We start from the raw sequence: 21,927 nt of genomic DNA on the forward strand, positions 1-21,927 counted from the left end.
CGACTTCGTTTTTACGGTATACATCATTCAAAGTTGCGTTCTATGTAAAAAAATCCTACAAAACGTCGAAATAATCGTAACGTTATCGCGTTGCAGGCCGAAAAACGTGGATTTTTGACGTTTTTCACTACAAACAAGGTTACAAATTGAGTAGTAGACAAAAAACGAAGTCGGTGACCCTATGATTATTTTATAGCATTAAAACAGAAATTTATCTGTCAACAATATATAGTTTTTTAAGAAAAATCTATGGAGTAGAATTAGAGATTTGGCGATTTCAAGACAAATTTTAGAAGGGTTTTCGCCGATTTTATGTGCTTTCTATACAAATGTTCACCCATTTTGTAAGACTTCAATCAGTAATATTTCAAATGATAATTGAGATAAATGCATTATTTTTTCGATTTTCAGTTGTAGTTCAACGAGCCAAGGTTGTATGCAATTTTTTAGCAAAATTCTGCGACATAGCCTATTTACTGTTCCTTGACCTTAAAGTAAAACTTACTTTAGAGATCAGAAATGAAACGTTAGCTTACACAGTGAATGTGCGTTGCAAGTTATAAAGCGACACACCTCTAGAACAGTCAAAGTGATCTAGTGCACCAAGCAGCAAATTTGTCTTGTTTTCAATTTTAAAGAGGTATAACTCAAGATAGCAACTATATTCAAACTTGATCTGTGTAATGTAGGAAGTGCTGAGATGGAAGGATGGAGAGACATTAGTATACCATATTATATCCAGTCTTTGACGTGTTTATAAAAGGTGACTGCTGTTTCCCTAATTGCATGATGTGAAACTTGCTAATTTAAGGGTTAAGTCATCTTAAGTGATTTCAATTTAACATACTTTAGCATTTGATAGTTTGGATGGATAGAAGAGACAAAAAAAATATTGTTTAGGCTAAGAAATTTCATTATAAAATATAGAGGTTGAGTATGTTCAATTGTGTATGGACAAAAAGATAATGAAAACAAAGTCAACGACAACCAACAATTTTCATTCTACTTTTATTTATGCTAGATATAGGTATAGTGTATGCAATCAGATACAAATAGACTACAAAATGTTTAAATAGGTACTACAAAGTTTAATTTTGTTTCAACTTAAATAAATCTATTCAAATAAATATTAAAACCATAAAAAATGTTATGCTATTATGTTAAATTATTGCCCCTATTTACATTGAATATTTCAAAAATGTAATGAAAATGACATGTAGTTTTCATCGTAAATTTCTTATTCATGTGAAAATCAATTATGAAATACTTATAAATGGTTTCTGATTTTGTTATCAAAAACATACTTTGGCTTTTGCTTTTAACAGCATGATACAGAAAAAGAAAGTCAATTAGAAAAATTGCATGTTGAGTTTGTGGTTACATATAAAGTAATTCAAATGCTAAAAATAAAGCAAGAAATTAAAATAGTAGACCTTTCTTTTAACTATTTTTCATTTGTTTTAGCCACTATTGACAAAAAACTTTGGTCTTTATCATTTTTTTAAAATACTTTTTAATAAGGATAGCCCAAGTACATATTTAAAGTAGAAATTCAAAGCATCTACAATTTTAAATATGTCAATATTATCTGTGTTAACATACTGATCTTGGCCTTACTCAATTCAAAATATTGAAAAATATCGCTGCCAAATCAGACATTTTACGAAAAAATTCATTCAAATTTATGACCGCCTTAATAAAAAAATCACCTTTTATAAATCAAATAACAATACATGACACTGAAAACAAACATAACAAACAAAATCACAAAAGAACAGTTCTTTTGTGCTTCTTCATAAGCATCAGTGACAATAGAACAAGCACGAGATTTAAATATCTTTATAATTTCAATTATCATTTCTATATATAAATCAGTTTTGACATTTTCAAAGTATCAGTACTATAATATTCAAAACAGTTATCTAGCTCAATTTCTTATATTTTTTTTTAAAGACTATCAAACAAGACAAAAATACAAAAAAAACATGCTGAAAAAAATAAAATAATGCTGAGCAAAAATAATAAAATAAAAATTTAATTACTATTTACCCAGTATATAATGTTCATCACAAATCATTCTTTTATAAATTATTGTTTTGACTGTAGCGTATGAATAATAAAGTTATTAATTATCCTAAATTTTTAAAACAAATGATGATAAAACACTTGTAGTGATTTTCCTGTGATTTCCTATAAAAAACTGATGTGCAAATATTTCATTCAAAGTTTCATACAAATATGAATAGTACAATATATGGAAGTGTTTAACGACCTTGACTGGCTTTTCAGCCCTCGCACGGTCGGTATAGTACAATAGTTTCTTGTCTATCTATATTAGCAGATTTACTTTATTTTAAAGATGCAATAAGAACACTGATGTTAGAACCTGGTATCATTTAAGTGAAGACCATGCTAGGACCTAATGGGTAGTCAAGGGTGTTAAAAGTAAACCCACCACAAGAACCAATGTTCTATCCTAAAGCTGTACTTTCCTTTCAAACCTAACAACTTAATAAGTAGTAGCAATACACATTTTCTCTGTTGTGTTTTGATGATGTTCACAATCATGTTACATTTTTCCTCAAATCTTCTTAGCAATAATTAAATATGAACCACATGACCAATACTAATGATTTCAAAATTAGATGTCTACACCCAATATAGACTCATGAAACAATTGTTTACATTTTAATACTGATTTAAAATGCTTTTGAATGATTATGGTGTAAAAATGAAGATATGAAAAGAAATTGTATAAATTCTGTAATAAAAGGTGCATAAAATTGAGAATGGAAATGGGGAATAATCTACATGACAAGGATTTATTAAAGATTTAACAAAAATCACATACTTCTTAGCAGATGAGTTAACTATCCTATGGGGGAAATAAACACAGGGATTCAATTTGTTTGGCCTTAAAAATTAAGAAAATCGAATATATGTACATCTATAATGTTTTTCTTAAATCATTATTTTCCTGTGTCTATTCAAAATAATATTATGTCATAAATTATTTTGAAAACTTTCAATTTTGTTACTTTAAATAATGCACATTTTTTATATAAAATATTTGTAACAAAGTTACAGTCATACTTTGAAGACCTGAAGTCTAAATCATTAATAAATCATTCTTAAGGAAAATAAACAAAATAATAATTTAACAACTATAGATAGAAACAAACATATACACACATTTGTACAATAATCAATATAAAAAATATTCAAATAAAAAAGCATATAAACCATAAAGAGATCAAAGATTGGGAAAGAATGCCTTACAACTGCCATACACACAGTTATAGAGGATGTAAGTCAATTATTTCTTACTAATAATAAGGTGAACAAGAATGTGTCCCAAGTACATTGGTGCCCCATCCGCACTATCATTTTCTATGTTCATTGGCTCGTGAAAAATGGTGTAAAATCTTTAATTTGGCAATAAAATTAGATCATATCATAAGAAACATGTGTACTAAGTTTCAACTTCAAATTCATCAAAAACTACCTCAACCAAAAACTTTAACATGAAGCAGGAGGAACGGACGTACGAACAGACGGATGCACAGACCAGAAAACATAATGCCCATAAATGGGGCATAAAATCCTGACAATAATTTGTAACACAATTTTCTTTTGGATATGTATATGGTCAGCCTTTCAGCATTTATTTTTAATGACTGTTGTTGTCATGTGTACACTGAGGACTACTATCAAATCAAGTCATGATGGGACATATAATAGTTTATAAAACAAATTGTAAGTCTAGTAATAAGCAGAAATAAAGCCAATATCTAGTCTTTGATATGAAAGTATTTATATTGCAAAGGATTAAGTTTCAGAATAGAGAGAATAAAAGCATTTTGCTACAGTATCTGATATAATATTTTATACATAATTATAAGCCTGGTATCATTTATAAGTTTTGATACATGTACTAAAATTATAATAATCTGCAATGATTCTAAAAAATCTTTGAACTTCAATTTTGTTTACCTTTGTTTATCTAAGTATCTAAAATAAAATGATACTCTAATGAAAGTTACTTTTCAGATATTTTGATTATTTTAATACCAAGTTGGTTCAGGAAGCCACTGTATTTTTGGTTGGACTGTGTGTTAAAAAAGTAGGAAAAAGATATCTTTTCTAACATAAATTTGATATTTCCTGACTTTGCTGATCTTTCTTTAAGTAAATATGAATGGAAAATTGGAAACATAACAATTTTTCATTTGTAGAGGGTCTCAAAACTTTAATTTTTGGGGCAAAAAGAGCCATTAGTCTTTTATAAATTTTTAGTGGTTTACAAAAAAATGTCACTAGAAAAAAAATGAATGAATGATTGATTGATAAAAACATGTGACTAATAGCAAGTGATGGCAATAGCACAAACATTCATTTTGATGGTGGGAGGTAAAAGGAATGCACGGAAGCACAAAATACTTCAGTAAAAACAACCAATACAAAACCATGGGACTTGGTTGCATGCTCAGTCAAGTATAGCATGTTCTTGAAAAAGGCACACTATTTGTAAGACAACAACAACAATAAATAAAACAATTACATGATATATTTTTTACATGAATATTCATTAATATGTATATTTCTTCATTAACCAGTAATAAATTAAGGTAGATGCTCATGATAATGAAACAAATGATTCCTACAAAATTAGCCAATATACAATATTTTTACACATAATTACAGAATTCAACTATCACTGATAATTTTGTTTTGATTAATATGACAATCATATATATCAGACTGAAAATCTGGAATCCAAAACTTCTAAAACAAAGTGTGACCTTTGTTGTTTTCATACTCAAATAAGACTTTTTGTTTTCACTACAGATGGTTTTTATATGGCAATAGGAGTTTTTTTTATGATAAATATATGGCACATTTGTCCTTAAGTTTTCATTGTATTAGAAAAGAATTAAAACTACCTCCAGTAATCATTTTACTAGTATCTGACATATTTTTTTTAAATAAAATACTTCTTCTTCAGTTTAAGATGTTTTATTTTAAAAACCTTAAGCATTTGATCAGAACATTTTTTTAACAAAGATAAAATACATAATATAAAGATATACAATAACAAATGTAATAATCAAATTTCTATTCATACAAAAGTAAGGATTGAAAATGACATAACCGACAGTACTAATTAGAATTTATTAATTCTACTCAAACTTTTGGTATATATATATGGAACACTTCCCTTTGATAAATATATGTGTTGAAATTATGTTAGTATCATTTATGATTGGACAGCTTTGGCAGACAGGAAAACAGCAAAATGTTTTAAATATGTGAAAAAAAATTATGCAGAGTAGAAAATGAAAAATGTAGAATTATTATGCAGAAAAATGCATATTTTAAATCTCCTTAACCAATAATGGTTTAGGAAATTGCACAATTAAAGCAGAAATAATTTTAATGAAGTAGAAATATATTTTTTCATTGATTTTCTCTTAAACTTCTTTGAATAAATGTTTTAAATCAATGAAATCTTTGTAACTTACTGTCTATAACTGCTGGTCTAATAACAAGAACTAAAATTATTTCCCTTTGAAATTATGTCCCTTTGTTTACTGATGGACACACTTGTTCAATCTTTGACAATTTTGACAAATTCTTATGAATAAGTGATCTGATTAAAAGCAGATTCTTATTTTGAATTGAGAGGAATCTACTCTGGTAAATAAACCTAAAGGGTTTCTAGTAAACTCTACCAAAATCAAGAAGATCTTTGTGACTAATAAAGTGCAAATATTAAATCAATTTGTTTTAATTTCTATGAAGAGAATAACCATTTTATAGATGACTCATGAGTGAAAATCGCATCATTTCCTCTTATCTTTATTCAATCATAAATAAATAATTAAAAATGTTACCATTTTGTTCTTATTTATTGAGTCAGAGTCTTAATGAAAAATATCTATAATGGTTGATAAAGTACATGATATCAATACCCTGTATGGTTAATGAGAAAACAATGCTGAACTTCATTTATCAACTGTTAAATATTATGTTCTTATGTCATTAAACCAACTAATATAAAACTGTGTTCAATCTAATTTTGCATAACCATTAGTATGGCCTTTAGAATGACCATTACTATTTCCATTAGATAGTTTCACTCCATCTTTCATTGCTTTCTCCTTCTGTCTCAAATTATAGGACTTGATGTAGAAATTACCAAATAATACTAACATAGAAATCATGTAAAAAGTCAACATGTACTCCCCAATCTTTGGAAAATCACAACGTGTAAAAGCACTCTGTAATGTGTGTAAGAGAATAAGCGTAAACTGTGTCTGAAAAAGATAAACATACAAAAATGTAATAATTGGTCGCAAAATCAGGATGAAAGGGCACAAGTGAATGTTGGTAGTAGAAAAGCCTACAGCTTTATTGCTTCATGTACAATTTCAATAAAATTACAGATGGACAGAATGCTCCAGTGTCATTATATGTCCCTAATAAACAATTCAACATTTCAATAGATACTTAATAGTGAGTCTTTCTATGTTGTGATGTTTCACTATTGTTTTGAGTAAGGGTGAAGGTTGGTACCTATTAAAACATTTAAACCCACTGCATTTGTATGCATCTATCCTAGGTCAGGTACCTGGTGTTCAGAAGTTGTCATTTGTTGATGTGGTTCATAAGTGTTTCTTGTTTTTTATATAGATTAGACTATTGGTTTTCCCCGATTTAACGTTTTTACACATGTCATTTTTGGGTCCCTTATAGCTTACTGTTTGGTGAGAGCCTAAGCTCTGTGTTGAAGATATATAATTTACATAGAAGTTATAAATAAATATTCTATTTTCCTATTGTTCTATTAAAAAAGATCAATTAATTTTGATAAAGATAGGAAAAGTGTCTTCTAGATGCAGTAATACTTTCAGAAGATGCCTTGCAGACATTTTAATTGCATCTTTTTTTCTTTCATCAAATTAGTACCTTATCATTGCATTTTCATTGTAATATAGATAGCTTAACTATCTTTTGTCTTTTTCTGGATAAAATTGCAAAAATCTGAATTTTAGCTGATCTAAAGGATACATCAACAGAAGTTCATAAAGTTATATGTAGAGTAAAAATTATTATGGCATGGCTGATCATAAATATTTAAACTGTAGGCATTGGAAATGAAAAGAAAATTTTAACATGTCAAACTCACTAGCTGAAATTTAGTAATATACTTTTTCCACCATAACTTTGCCCTCATGGAAGGAATAGCTGCTAGAGCATAATAAGCATACATGACTACATGCACTGAACAATTCATACTGCTTGACATCCATGCTGAAAAAAAAGGGGAAAATGTCACAATTATTAAAAATATTTTAGCATTCTACATGGCATGCATGGGATGCAAGCAGATTATATAATAGATGATAAACAAGAATGTGTCCATAGTACACAGATGTCCCACTCACACTATCATTTTCTAGGTACAGTGGACCATGGAATTATGGTCAAAACTTTAATTTGGCATTAAGATTAGAAACTAGAGGCTCTAAAGAGCCTGTGTAGCTCACCTTGGTCTATGTGAATATTAAACAAAGGAAGCAGATGGATTCATGACAAAATTGTGTTTTGGTGATGGTGATGTGTTTGTACATCTTACTTTACTAAACAGTCTTGCTGCTTACAATTATCTCTATCTATAATGAACTTGGCACAGTAGTTTCAGTGTAAAATGTTAATAAAAATTTACAATTTTTTGGAAAATTGTTAAAAATTGACTATAAAGGACAATAACTCCTTAGTGGGTCAATTGACCATTTCGGTCATTTTGACTTATTTGTAAATCTTACTTTGTTGAACATTATTGCTGTTTACAGTTTATCTCTATCTATAACAAGTGAAACTGCGAGCTACTGCTCACTGATGATACCCCTGCCGCAAGTGGATAATATAAATAGTGTCAAAATATGTGTTCGGTAAACAGGAAGTTGTCGAGTGATGAATCTGAAAACGCATCACAAGGTATAGCTGACTTATATAAATCCTGAAACCAAATTTCCGAAATCCTTGTATTGTAGTTCCTGAGAAAAGTGTGACGAAAATTTTCAACTTGGCTATCATGTGTAAAATCATACAAGTGTTCGGTAAACAGGAAGTTGTCAAGTGATCAATCTGAAAACGCATCACATGGTATAGCTGACTTAGATAAACCCTGAAACCAAATTTCAGAAATCCTTGTATTGTAGTTCCTGAGAAAAATGCGACGAAAAAATAAATAGTGTAAAAATATGCAAGTGTTCGTTTTACAGGAAGTTGTGAGTGATGAATCTGAAAACACATTACACGGTATAGCTGACTTATATAAATCCTGAAACCAAATTTCAGAAATCTTTGTATTGTAGTTCCTGAGAAAAATGTGACGAAAATTTTCAACTTGGCTATCATGTGTAAAATCATACAAGTGTTCGGTAAACAGGAAGTTGTCAAGTGATGAATCTGAAAACGCATCACACGGTATGGCTGACATATATATATAAATGTTGATACCAAATTACAGAAAGGGTGGATGTGTAGTTCCTGAGAAAAATGTGACGAAAGTTTTGTGGGACGGACTGACTGACTGACGGACTGACAGACAGACAGAGGTAAAACAGTATACCCCCCTTTTTTAAAGTGGGGGTATAATAATATTCAAGATAATAACCAAAATAAGAAAAATTTCCTTAAAATTACCGTTTCAGGGACAGCAACCCAACAACAGGTTGTGTGATTCATCTGAAAATTTCAGGGCAGATAGATGTTGACCTGATAAACAATTTTATCCCATGTCAGATTTGCTCTAATGCTTTGGTTTTCGAGTTATAAGCCAAAAACTGCATTTTACCCCTATGTTCTATTTTTAGCCATGGCGGCCATCTTGATTTGATGGCCGGGTCACCGGACACAATTTTTAAACTAGATACCCCAAAGATGATTGTGGCCAAGTTTGGATTAATTTGGCCCAGTAGTTTCAGAGGAGAAGATTTTTGTAAATGATAACCAAGATTTACGAAAAACGGTTAAAAATTGACAATAAAGGGCAATAACTCCTAAAGAGGTCAACTGACCATTTTGGTCACATAAAAACTTATTTGTAAATCTTACTTTGCTGAACATTATTGCTGTTTACAGTTTATCTCTAACTATCATAATATTCAAGATAATAACTAAAAACAGCAAAATTTCCTTAAAATTACCAATTCAGAGGCAGCAACCCAACAACAGAATGTCCAATTCATCTGAAAATTTCAGGGCAGATAGATCTTGACCTGATAAACAATTTTACCCCATGTCAGATTTGCTCTAAATGCTTTGGTTTTTGAGTTATAAGCCAAAAACTGCATTTTACCCCTATGTTCTATTTTTAGCCATGGCGGCCATCTTGGTTGGTTGGCCGGGTCACCGGACACATTTTTAAAACTAGATACCCCAATGATGATTGTGGCCAAGTTTGGTTTAATTTGGCCCAGTAGTTTCAGAGGAGAAGATTTTTGTAAAAGTAAACATCGACGACAGACGCAAAGTGATGGGAAAAGCTCACTTGGCCCTTTGGGCCAGGTGAGCTAAAAATGGGTCAAAGGACACATGTGTACTAAGTTTCCAGTTGATAAGACTTCATCAAAAACTACCTGGACCAGAAACCTTAGCCTGAAGGGGAACAAATGCACAGACCGGAAAACCTAATGCACATAAATGGTGCAGAAAAATAATAATAGAAACATGAGCCTCTCAGTTAGGTCTATGTGTATCTTTTAAACAATAAACACTCTCCGTCATTATGGACAAGAACAGAATTCATGACGAAAATCTTGTTTGTTGATCTTGTATTTACTATTGTTGATTAATTTTGTTGATTTTCAGTTGTTCTCTATTTTTTTTTTTATTGTTTGCACAAAACACAGAAATAAATAAAAAGAAATGGTCATTTAAAGTAATATGATGGACTTTCTTGTAATTTAAATGTTATTGACATTATTGAATCAATACATGCATATAGGTTGGTTTTCCTGTTTGGATGGTTTTACACTAGTCATTTTTGGGCCTTTTATAGCTTGCTGTTTGGTGTGTGTTAATGCTCTGTTTTGAAGATGGTACTTTGAATAATGATGGTTTAATTTTACAAATTATGAATTGGATGGAGAGTTGTCTCATTGGCACTCATACCACATCTTCTCATATCTATATATACTAAACTCAAAGCCATATTGCAATGTTATACATAAATAACAAATCTATAACGCATTATCAACATAATTTTTTCAATCAGTGATTGTTGATTACAAGAGTTAACTTTTGTTGCCAAAGTTTAAGGGACTGTGAATTTGATAAACAAACAACACATATCACTGGGAGCATGTACACAATAAATGAATTGCTAGAGCCATGATTTTTTTTTATACTTTCCATGCATTCCCATTTGTAAATTGAAATTTTCCTTTACAGAACTTTACTAAATGTTTTGGTGTATTTTTGTAATTTAAGAATCAGTTATTACTATATACCTTCCAATGCATGTTTTTTTTACATTCTTTCATCATAATTTTAAAGTTCTAACAAGAAGTCTCACAGTTAAGGTCACTGTATGTATAGTAAAATATTGATGACAGATTTTCTCTATTGCAAGTACTGTGGGTTCATTATTATTCGTTGGATACCAATTTTCGTGGTTTTCTTGGGTACAGGTGAACCACAAATTCATATTGTCAACGAATTACAAATTTTCTATACGCTTTGTACACAGAAATCGGCAAACCACGAATTCAAATATCCACGAAAATGTAAGTTTTCCTCAATCCACAAAAAAAAAATACCCAAGAAATAAATGAATCCACAGTAGTAGACAAAACTTGAACTTTCCCCTCTGTTCTACTTTCAGCTATGTGGGTCATGATTGTTTGGCAGGCAAGGTCATTGAAAACACTTCATACCTCGATGATTGTAGCCAAGTTTGGTTAAATTTGACCTGGTAGTTTCAGTAAAGAAGATTTTTTCTATTGAATACTTACACTGTCCTCCAGGCATATATGTCATAACTATCCACCATACAATTAATATAGAACTATGATGATATACGTGTAGATAGGTTATCTGGTTGTCCTTCTTTCTTAGGATCATTAAAAAGGTATCCATAAACTCCAAAATTTTAGACAGGAAATATATGTACAGTACATTTGCCAACTAGAAGAAAAATGAAAACAATATGAATTAACTAAATCATGAATAATTTCGAACAACAAAGAAAAATGAAGAAATGGCTATAAATGACAACTTTACTTAGGCAATTAATAAACATATTATGAAATTCTAAAGTACATGCAGAATTGCAAATCCATGTAAAAATTAAACAAGAGTGCACACACTGAAATGTCTCGCCTTCTTTACTAATCCTTGATACTATCTTGATAGACATAGATATAAAGCTTTATTACAACTGTCACATAAACTCAACATTAACCAAGAAAATGAAACATTGATCAATGAACCATGAAAATGAGGTCAAGGTCAGATGAACCATAACAGGCAGACATGTACAGCTAACAATTCTTCAATATAACAAATATAGTTGACTAATTGCATATAAATAAAGAAAAATGGACCAAAACTCAAAAACTTAACTTTGACCACTGAAAACATGAAAATGAGGTCAAGGTCAGATGACACCTGTCAGTTAGACATGTTCACCTTACAATCATTCCATACACCAATTATAGTAGACCTATTGCATATAGTATAAGAAAAACAGACCAAAACACAAAAACTTGACTATAACCACTGAACCATGAAAATGAGGTCAAGGTCAGATGACACCTGCCAGTTGGACATGTACACCTTACAGTCCTTCCATACACCGAATATACTAGCCCTATTGCTTATAGTATCTGAGATATGGACTTGACCACGAAAACTTAACCTTGTTCACTGATCCATGAAACAAGGTCGAGGTCAAGTGAAAACAGTCTGACAGGCATGAGGACCTTGCAAGGTACGCACATACCAAATATAGTTATCCAACTACTTATAATAAGAGAGAATTTAACATTACAAAAAATCTTAACTTTTTTTTCAAGTAGTCACGGGACCATGAAAATGAGGTCAAGGACATTTGACATGTGACTGACGGAAAGTTCGTAACATGAGGCATCTATATACAAAGTATGAAGCATCCAGGTCTTCTACCTTCTAAAATATAAAGCTTTTAAGAAGTGAGCTAACACCGCCGCCGCCGGATCACTATCCCTATGTCGAGCTTTCTGCAACAAAAGTTGCAGGCTCGACAAAAATTGTTACCATCTAAAGTTTTTGCAAAAGTCTGGCAAAAAGGGGAAAAATAAAACAATTCCATAATGTGATCTATAATTGCTTTTCTCTAATTCTTTGACAATGTATACCTTTCTGCACTCATTGTATAAGTGGTTTTAATTAACATGTGGTTGTTGTTGATATCAGAAGATGATTGGATATGTTTAAGGGTCATAACTTTAATCAGCTAACTGAATGAATCAAAATATGCTAAGTTGAACAGAAATTGACAACTTTGTGAAATGTGGAAGGCACTTGGAGGAGAAGTTTAACAATTTTATTCATTAGGAGATACAGATTTTTACATAGATTACTCGTAAATAATCGGATTTATCTAATCTTGATAGTTAAATTATAAATTGTAAAGTCCTTGCAGAGGCTTGGACTTTAAAATTGATAATTTAACTATCTCTATTGGATAAATCAAATAATCCACTGGTATCAATGTATATATATATTTTATTTTTATAGTGCAACCTGATATTACATAATAATACAACATATCAAAGTACATTATTTACATATCAGCACTGCTATTTAACTTTATCACAATAATTACAAATAAAAAAAAAAAATAAAAAAAATATTTAATGTAATTTCTCAGGTCTATAAATTCAAATTGAAATTAATTGTTCTCTTGTGTTATATCAGTTATATAATTTGATACATATCAATATATTAAAGAATCTTTACATATCCATTTAATATTTGAAATCTGGTGGATAGTTCTCTCATTGGCAATCATACCTCCTTATTTTTATATAGAACAATTAAGACTATAGTTACAAACCCTCATTTCTTTAGGATCTTTGTAAGCTTCAGAATGTTTGTATTTAGCACATAATGGATTACTGGTACTAAAATACCCTATTAGGTATGAACTGTACAATATCTGTAAAATAAATTATTTCATTCATTAGTGAGTAAAATAACAAATCCATGAAGTATGTGCAATATTGACCGAAAAATATCCTTTTTTAGAACAACAACAGAAACAGAAATATATAACACATTACATGGCTAAATCTGTAACATTTCCCTTAAATTTACAATGGTTATTTAGAATCAAGGGGCAACCCCATCATCTCCTGACTGTCGAAGTCAATATATACATTTGTAATTTGCAATACAATAAATTAGCGTCACCTTTAACTGTGGATTCATTCATTTTGATGGGTACCAATTTTTGTGGATTTAAGAAAACATGCTTTTTTGTGGATATTTAATTTTGTTGTTTTGGCAAGGTCTGCACAAATTCCTTTAGAAAATTTGTTCTTTGTTGTTTATTTAAATTTGTGGTTTCCCTGAACTCATGAAATCCATGAAAATTGGAATAAAAAAATATTAATGAATTCACAGTATTTTGTTTTATCTAATACTTCTGTAGACAGCAAAGATGAAAACTATAGATGAGAGATTAAAATTTAAAACAAATCATTTTTGGTTTATTATCTCCCCTTATTTTAATGTCCTTACTGAAAATGAATACCATGAAGTCACAAAAAATATAATAGGATAACCCATTGTATTTTCCTTCTAAGAAATTTTTGTTGTCCCATAATACATAATTCTTTACAGGATTTTCAATGTTTTTTTCATGAATATATTTCCTCATTCTTGTTTATGCATTCTCTTGCTTTCTTTATAACTTTATAATCACTCTAATGTTCCTTGTTTATTAATCATATCATGGAAATAAAGATATGATTCTTAGTAAAGACTTATAAACAAGAAACAAGAGGATTTGAAATAGTGCCATTGTATCCACAATCATTAACTGATAGACAATTGAGATTGAGTTTTAACAAGATGTGCAGTTATCAAAACTGTGACTGTCTTGAATATGAAATGAGTCAGGATACATGTATTTTCCAAACACTTTGTTTCAAGTGCTGAGCCTTTAACAAATTTTTAAGAATCCTTTGTTACATTTTTTTGGGTGTACTTTTGTTACTATAAAATTGTATACTTACTTCAAATGTCATATAAGCTGATAATATAACTAGAAACCAATTATATATAATCATAAATGTCTGTAATTCATATGGTTTTCTATTCTTCATAAATTTTGGTCCCTGCCATACAATGAAATAGTAAGCCAGTACGATAAGTAATACATAAATAGGATTATCATTTAATAGGAACCAGTTCCTTGTTCTGGGATCTGGAAAAGAAAATTCATTAATCAGAAATCTTTAATATATATATATGTTGTGTACAAGTTGTAATGTTAATTTGTACAGGTTTTTTGTACAAGTTATCAGTGTTTTATGAACAGCTGAAAACAAATGGATGATGCAAGCACACACTCACAGACTTTTGTTTAGCATATTTCTGTCATATTTTCACAACTAAATTTTACAGTCTAATACTGAACATTGATACAAAAAACATTACAAGACCACAAAAACACTTTTATGGATATAAAATGGTGTAAGGAGCAAAATAAAATTGAAAATTGAAACCGTTAAGGTATCCTCATTTCCAGTTTGAGGACAAGGAGAATAGCACTACATGTTAGGTTAAAGAATATAAATTTGAATTTAAAACATCAAACTGGGACATTTTAGAAGATAAACCTGTATCACCAGGTGCAAAAAGGTATGTGTTAAAAAAACATAAAACTTGTACAAAAACCCTGTACAAATTACAATTTGTACAAACTTACATTTTGTACACAACATATACATAATAACATTTATGTAATATGAGGAATTATCAAGCAAAAACTGAAGCTATTAAACTTTACTAATGATTTTTTTTTATGTTTTTAGTGCATTATACTTAACCCTTAATATCAAAATAAAAGCAATTCTGGATATTACAGAGCATTGGATGTGAAAACAAATCATACAATATTTCATGCTCACATAAATGTTGCAGCCAAATTTCATTTATCGGTTTAATTTTTGTGTATCGAAAAAACACTTTTCCCATCTTCCATATGTGATGGCTATAGATAATTCTATTCATCAATAAGCATAGAGAAAAACATCCTGTTTAAGGAAGTTCAAGACTCGTGTTCTATAGATAACTCCTTCCTTTTGTTCATATAAAAAGAGATGGAAAGTTACTGATAAAAAGTGTAACTCTTTCACAGTGAATACAGAAAAAAATTTATCACAAAACTTAACCCTGAAGCTATTTTAAAGTCATACGAAACTTTAAATGAAAAAAAATGATGTATATGTTTTTTTTTTTTTATATAAATGGATAGTTTTCATTATAAAACCTATGTACACATTCATGATATACACTAAAAAAAATATCAATGTATATACAATTTTCCTCATATACAAAAATTGGCATTCACAAAAATAAATGAATCCACAACTGCTTACCCTTCTGGAGCACCTGAGATCACCCCTAGATTTTACTGGGGTTCATGTTACTTATTCTATAGTTTTCTATGTTGTGTCATGAGAACTATTGTATGTCTATTTGTCTTTTTCGTTTTTAGCATGATGCATTATCAGTTTATTTTCAATTTAAGAGTTTGACTGTCCCTCTGTAGGTATGTTTTGTCCCTCCTTTAGTATACTATACTGTAGGCAATATTGAATGAAAATCAACCCGACTATTATCCTTACCCTTTGTTTCTTTAGTCCATTCATAAAACCTCGAGGATTCTTCTAGCAAACCCATTTTCTGCAAAACAAATAAAAAATCAATGAACTAATTAAACAGATTGTAAGCATCAAATTAAATAAAGAAAAAATATACGTTATTCTTTGGAAATGATATATTTAGTAGAGTAACAGCAGTACATGATTTTCCTTTAAAAAATTACCACTGAAGCAGTCGTGTTTGAAACCAAGGACCTTGTGTCAGAAAGCTACCACTCTAAACAATTGAGTGGAAACTGAACTAGCATAGCTACAGGAGTTAGTGGTGATGTTATAAGTGTACAAGGCAGAATTTGTTTGTTTGTTTGTGTTTAATTACAATTTCAGTAAGCCTGACTATATTATGGCAGCCACTTTTTATAGGTGGCGGCATTTCCAGGTACCCTGAGAAGACCATCTACAAGGAACGATTATATTGTACTAGGTTAAATGAAACTTGGTTAATGACAGTTCGAACATCAAACCCTACCTTTTCTATATACTACTTTCTTTTAATCTACTACTTTCTTTTATAATCCACAAGTTTTTCAGCCTTTTTAGCCATAGAAGGAAAAAAAATTTATTTACTTAGTACATGCGATTTTGGAGGGCATTTGTTTCTAACCTAAAGGATGTAAACGATTACGCGCGTCCATAAAGGATGTACGCGCAAAATAGTCGTTGATCTTTTATCGTTGAGACGTGTAAACGATAAATTTGTTACTGCATCTGTCGTTTAAATAATTACGAGCATGTGATGATTTCACAAAGTCCTGGTTATTTATTTCCAGCACTTTTTATACCTGTTTGTTTACAGTGCGTGAGTGTAATCTATTTCTGTTGGACTACAAGGGGTCGATAAAGTTTATTAAACCATGTATTTGTTTCTAGCAGCTTAACGTTTACTAAACGATAGTCATTGATGACAAAATTTCGGGTTAGAAACAAATGCACTCTTAACTAAGAATTCAATGCTTTTTCTCAAAATTTTATTGGACATGTAAATTAAAAGAAATGGCTGAAATTTTTTTTGCCTCATAAAAATATGTACAGTTTTGTAAGAAATAAGTTATTTTGAAAGACACATTTAATAATAACTTTATTACCTTTTAACATTCTTAACAGAAGAGATCTAGATGTTAATGGAAAACTTATTTTGTTCCTTGATAAATGGAAAACCCAACATTTGCATGAAAATGGCAGTTTCAAATTTCATGTGACACCTAGCACATTATAAATACATTGTATCTCTATTTTAACCTATACATTTCAACAAATTAATACTGAACAATAATATATTTTCCTCTTACAATGTTATAAAAGGTTGTTAACCATGTCATATTTTGTAATGGCAAAACAATAGCACTACATGTACATTTATGAGGAAATATTATGTACATTTTCACAAAGTTATGATTATACATCATATAATGTTTGTCTACTGCTTCCTTGAAGACTAGCATGAAAATCCATCTAATAATAAAATCAGAAATTATGATTTTTTTTTATGTAACCACATTTTACATGGATGACACATTTTATGAATCTAAAAAAACTACTTAATGTTAATCTCATTAAATATTTAAAGAAAATGGTACTGGTCATAAAAAGATACTGCTTTAAAACAAAATATCCATTAATACAACTGCATATGATAACTTAATTCTTGGTTTCAAAACTTATTATAAGTCCCTATAGCTATATTTCAGATTTTCTATAAATTTTAAATACTAAAGGTATGAAAGGTGTAGAGAGGACAACATTAATCATATCCTTTGAAGTTGTTTTTATTGGGGTAAAACAAGTACTCATGATTTAAATATTCTTCTTTTTCTATTATTTCAATTATAAAAAATATATTTAATGCTTATCCTATCAATGAAATCGTAAGAAGCCAAGGTACTTTGTCTGTCCATAAAAACTATATAATATATATTAACCACACATGTACACATTTGTGCATACCATAAAATCTAATTACAAATTTGGGTGTTCACTACATTGGACATGGATACATGTACGTCATATATTTCAATCTATTATTCATTGATTTACATATAAAAATTTGTAAATGCTGTCGTCAGTTAAAGTTTGATTTTTAAAAATGAATTAAAAGCAAATATTGTGATAAAACAAATACATGGTACTAAATTTATGGCCTTAAATCTATCATGAAATGCAGACAATCCTTTAAAAAAAATCTTACTTACACATGTAAAATTTTTGTCTTTTCTGGTCAGAAAGTATATATTTAGTAAAGGAAACAAATAATTTACTAAGAATTTGTTCACTATCTATATAGGCCTAGAGTCAATTTATCACACATTTGGTATGATTTAAATGTAGCTCGATAATGATGAATTGGTGTATAGCAACCTATTGCAATAAATTACATGATATAAGGAAAACGTTTAATAAAATATGGTTATAAACCCTACTTTGTACTACACGGACAAATAGAGCCTGATTTTTACTAAAATCTGCTAGTTCAAAAGATAAGTCTACAGGAAAACATGTTCCTATACCCTGACTCCAAACCGACTAGTCTTTAGTCTTACTGCTAAACACAGTGAAGGCGAGGAGAAACTACCAGTGACGTCACAATGTGAGAGGAGACATTATTGTCCTTCCCTATGCCTATATCACCCTGCTCTGTCGATCCGAAATTCTCGTATCAAGGCTTCAAAAGGAGACCAGGCATAATCAGTGAAGTCACAATGTGAGAGGAGAAGTTATCAGCGACGTCACAATGCGAGAGGAAACGTTATCAAGTTTGCTTTTGTCAAGTGAAAAACTGTATTAGGAATAGGGAAAAGACCAGTAATAAAAAGATAATCGGGTTTACTACGTATAGATATCTTTAAATATCAAACCCCAATAATTCATTTTTTGATGAAATCAATTTTAAGTTTAATTTTGGACACTTTTTGGCCCAAAAAGTAATAATTTATGCAAATGCAGTTAATTGTGCAAGGAAAATACAATTCAAAAATTAAAACAAAAGAAATATGTATTGTATACATAATACATAGGTTATTTCCATATTTTTTTTTAGAAAATCTCCAAATGCAGCATATGATAATAACCTATGTATACAATACATATTTCTTAAGTTTTAACTTTTGAATTGTATTTTCCATGTTTTAACTTTTGAATTGTATTTTCCATGCACAAGTAACTGCATTTGCATAGCGCACATTAAATCAAAATCTGAACTGAAAAAATAATTACACTATTGTTAAGTGGCCAGCTGCATTGAAGACCATTATAATATTGGTGGGTCTCTAAAAGAAGACATTTAAAATTGAGAATGGAAATGGGGAATGTGTCAAAGAGACAACAACCCAACCAAACAAAAAAACAACAGTAGAAGGTCACCAACAGGTCTTCAATGAAGCGAGAAATTCCCGCACCCAGAGGCGTCCTTCAGCTGGCCCCTAAACAAATATATACTAGTTCAGTGATAATGAACGCCATACTAATTTCCAAATTGTACACAAGAAACTAAAATTAAAATAATACAAGACTAACAAAGGCCAGAGGCTCCTGACTTGGGACAGGCGCAAAAATGCGGCGGGGTTAAACATGTTTGTGAGATCTCAACCCTCCCCCTATACCTCTAACCAATGTAGAAAAGTAAATTGTATGTATTTCCCATAGGGTCCCATGTTGAACTAAGTCCCCCGCTGGTGGCCATCTTGGATGATGGGTTGGCTAAAAAGTGACAACACTTGGTCAGCACCCCATAAGGTTTGGTTTTATTCCATTCAGTGGTTCTCTAGAAGAAGTTCAAAATGTAAAAGTTAACGACGAAGGAGGACAGACACCAAGTGATGGGAAAAGCTCACTTGGTGCTTCCGGTCAGGTGAGCTAACAATACTGCATGAATGAGCATGGTTGGTTTTTTGGCTTTAAAAACTTGCTCAATTTTCCAATTACACTCATAATAAATATACTGCTAACCACAATTGGCAAAAACAATAGATTTGTCCATAGATACGTGAAAAAAAGCACTATTGGAATAAAAATCTGTATAGAAAAAAAATGTCAGATTTAAAAATGTATTATAATAAAATTTTTCTATTGCATGCATTATAAATAGTTTATTGTCTATTGTCTAATACCAAATAGGCTATTTGGCAATTCCCATAATTGACCCTTTTATTAGAGATCCCTAAAAAAGTTGTCTCCCTTATGAGGGACATTAATTTTTATTTACAATGGAGAGCTAGCAGAAAGAGCAAATCTACCTGTGAGTAATGTGAGTAATTTATTAGGTTTTCAAATCTTTTAATAACATTAATTTGTTGTTTAACTAAATACTTTTGACATCAGAAAATATTTGTCTTGAAAAATTAGTTAAACCGCCGATGACATCACTTTCAATTCATCATGCTTTGCATTGGCTAAAGCCAATTTTGTTCGGTATGGAACCAGTCTACGATTGACAAAGGGAAGAAATTTGTTTAAAAAGTGTGTAATAACAGAATCAAATCGGTAATTGGCAAATGGACTATTTGGACCAGTGTCTGATGGTAATGTCCTGTGACAAAGAAGTAAACTGTTTTATAGTAACATTTTATGTCCGCAGGTTTTCAGATCCATAGATGTATTCATAGCGAAAAAGGCCATTTAGTAAAAGACAGAAAACAAAAACCACATGGGAGAACTATAGCAGATAAATTTCTTTTTGCACACTTTCCAATAAATTCATCCTGATTCCTCGTATATTATTTTATTTTATTATTTTAATAACACTTGTTACGTATCTTTTAATGTGTGTGTATTGCATATATATGTTATTGTTTATAATAATAATGTCTGTATCATATGCCCTCCTGGGGCCCTAATTTGGTAAATAAAAATATTCTATTCTATTCTATGTACTTCAAGTTCTTCCTACTAACAGATTCTCTGAATTTCCCTTTCATATGTTTGAACATCATGAACATAGACATGCTATATATTTTGAGAGTAACTAGTATACTTTTTTTACAGATTCTTTTGGAAGGTAAAAATAGTATCAGTGAAAGGGTTCAAAAATGTTATATCAAATAAAAAAACATTAATACTAATTTATAATAAATTTACTTAGAATATCTTCACCACTCATGGCCTAATTTGCTACTGTTACTAAGTATAGCAGCCAAATATGATGTCACCTGGGCATGCACAGCATAGATATGGGAAATGAAAGTAAAATTATGTTGAAAAACGTAAGATGGTCGAAAACACAATACTATATGACATTGATTATGTTATAACATCACAGTAAGAAGCGATTTTTCAATGACATCATTTACAATGATTGCATTTAAGTCATCCTGTGCAACTCATTTATATTAAAAACCATGTTATGGTAGATATGGTAGAGGTAGCAAGGGCGGAGGGGCACAGGCACTTGTTTCTATCCATTGGAAGAACCACTATCAACGTATATTTACTCGTAAATATACGTTGATAGTGGTTCTTCCAATGGATAGAAACAAGTGCCTGTGCGGAGGAGAGCTGTCTCTATTTTTTTTGGCTAGAGCTGACAAAAAACAAGGATGAACGGGTTGAAACAAGTACCTACTGCACTATTGAACAAGTGTGAACAACTATGGCTATGGCAAAAAGCTAAGATGAGTAAACATTTCAGCATACTAATGTACTATTCATGGACTTTTTTTTAAGTATAAATCGAGGAAAAATGATGCTGCAAATCCGGCTTCGAAGCATGACGAAACGTTAATAAACTGAGAAGTTGGAAGCGATATTTTGAAATGTTTCAACTGTTAATACAATTTTGTTTAAGGTAAAATGTTTCAGTAAGTGCTCTATCGTTCTTACCATGCAAAATCAGTTGTATTTGGTATTATTCGTGTAGCTATGCAACTCTAACATGTGCGTCCTGTCAAGCCGACAACCGTCATCAGTTACACTTTCGCTGATTGGTTAAAGTTACGCAGACTGATTCTTCCACACCAATAGATTTTTCTGTTTAAAAAACCGTGAGGGCGAA

General features: G+C 30.4%; 1 protein-coding gene across 1 annotated transcript; it reads right to left on the reverse strand.

The window, feature by feature from the left end:
* Positions 1-2,311: 2,311 nt before the first annotated feature.
* On the reverse strand, positions 2,312-21,907 carry LOC134687028 (very long chain fatty acid elongase 5-like). Its single transcript, XM_063546957.1, has 7 exons — positions 21,756-21,907; positions 15,909-15,966; positions 14,292-14,482; positions 13,109-13,210; positions 11,025-11,196; positions 7,190-7,314; positions 2,312-6,317 (listed from the first exon to the last, which is right to left on the reverse strand). Exons 1-7 carry the CDS (start codon positions 21,756-21,758, stop codon positions 6,069-6,071), a joined length of 900 nt encoding a protein of 299 aa, XP_063403027.1. The 5' UTR covers positions 21,759-21,907; the 3' UTR covers positions 2,312-6,068.
* Between the last annotated feature and the right edge of the window lie 20 nt (positions 21,908-21,927).

The sequence above is a fragment of the Mytilus trossulus genome, chromosome 1 (genome assembly GCF_036588685.1).
Source record: "Mytilus trossulus isolate FHL-02 chromosome 1, PNRI_Mtr1.1.1.hap1, whole genome shotgun sequence".
NCBI classification, from domain to species: Eukaryota; Metazoa; Mollusca; class Bivalvia; order Mytilida; family Mytilidae; genus Mytilus; species Mytilus trossulus.

Coding starts and splice junctions, on each gene's coding strand:
- LOC134687028 (XM_063546957.1), bottom strand. Junction 7,315..11,024: donor ATATATGCCTGGAGGACAGT/GTAAGTATTCAA, acceptor CTTTTTTTTCAG/CATGGATGTCAAGCAGTATG. Junction 6,318..7,189: donor ATATTACTAAATTTCAGCTA/GTGAGTTTGACA, acceptor TATCTTTTTCAG/ACACAGTTTACGCTTATTCT.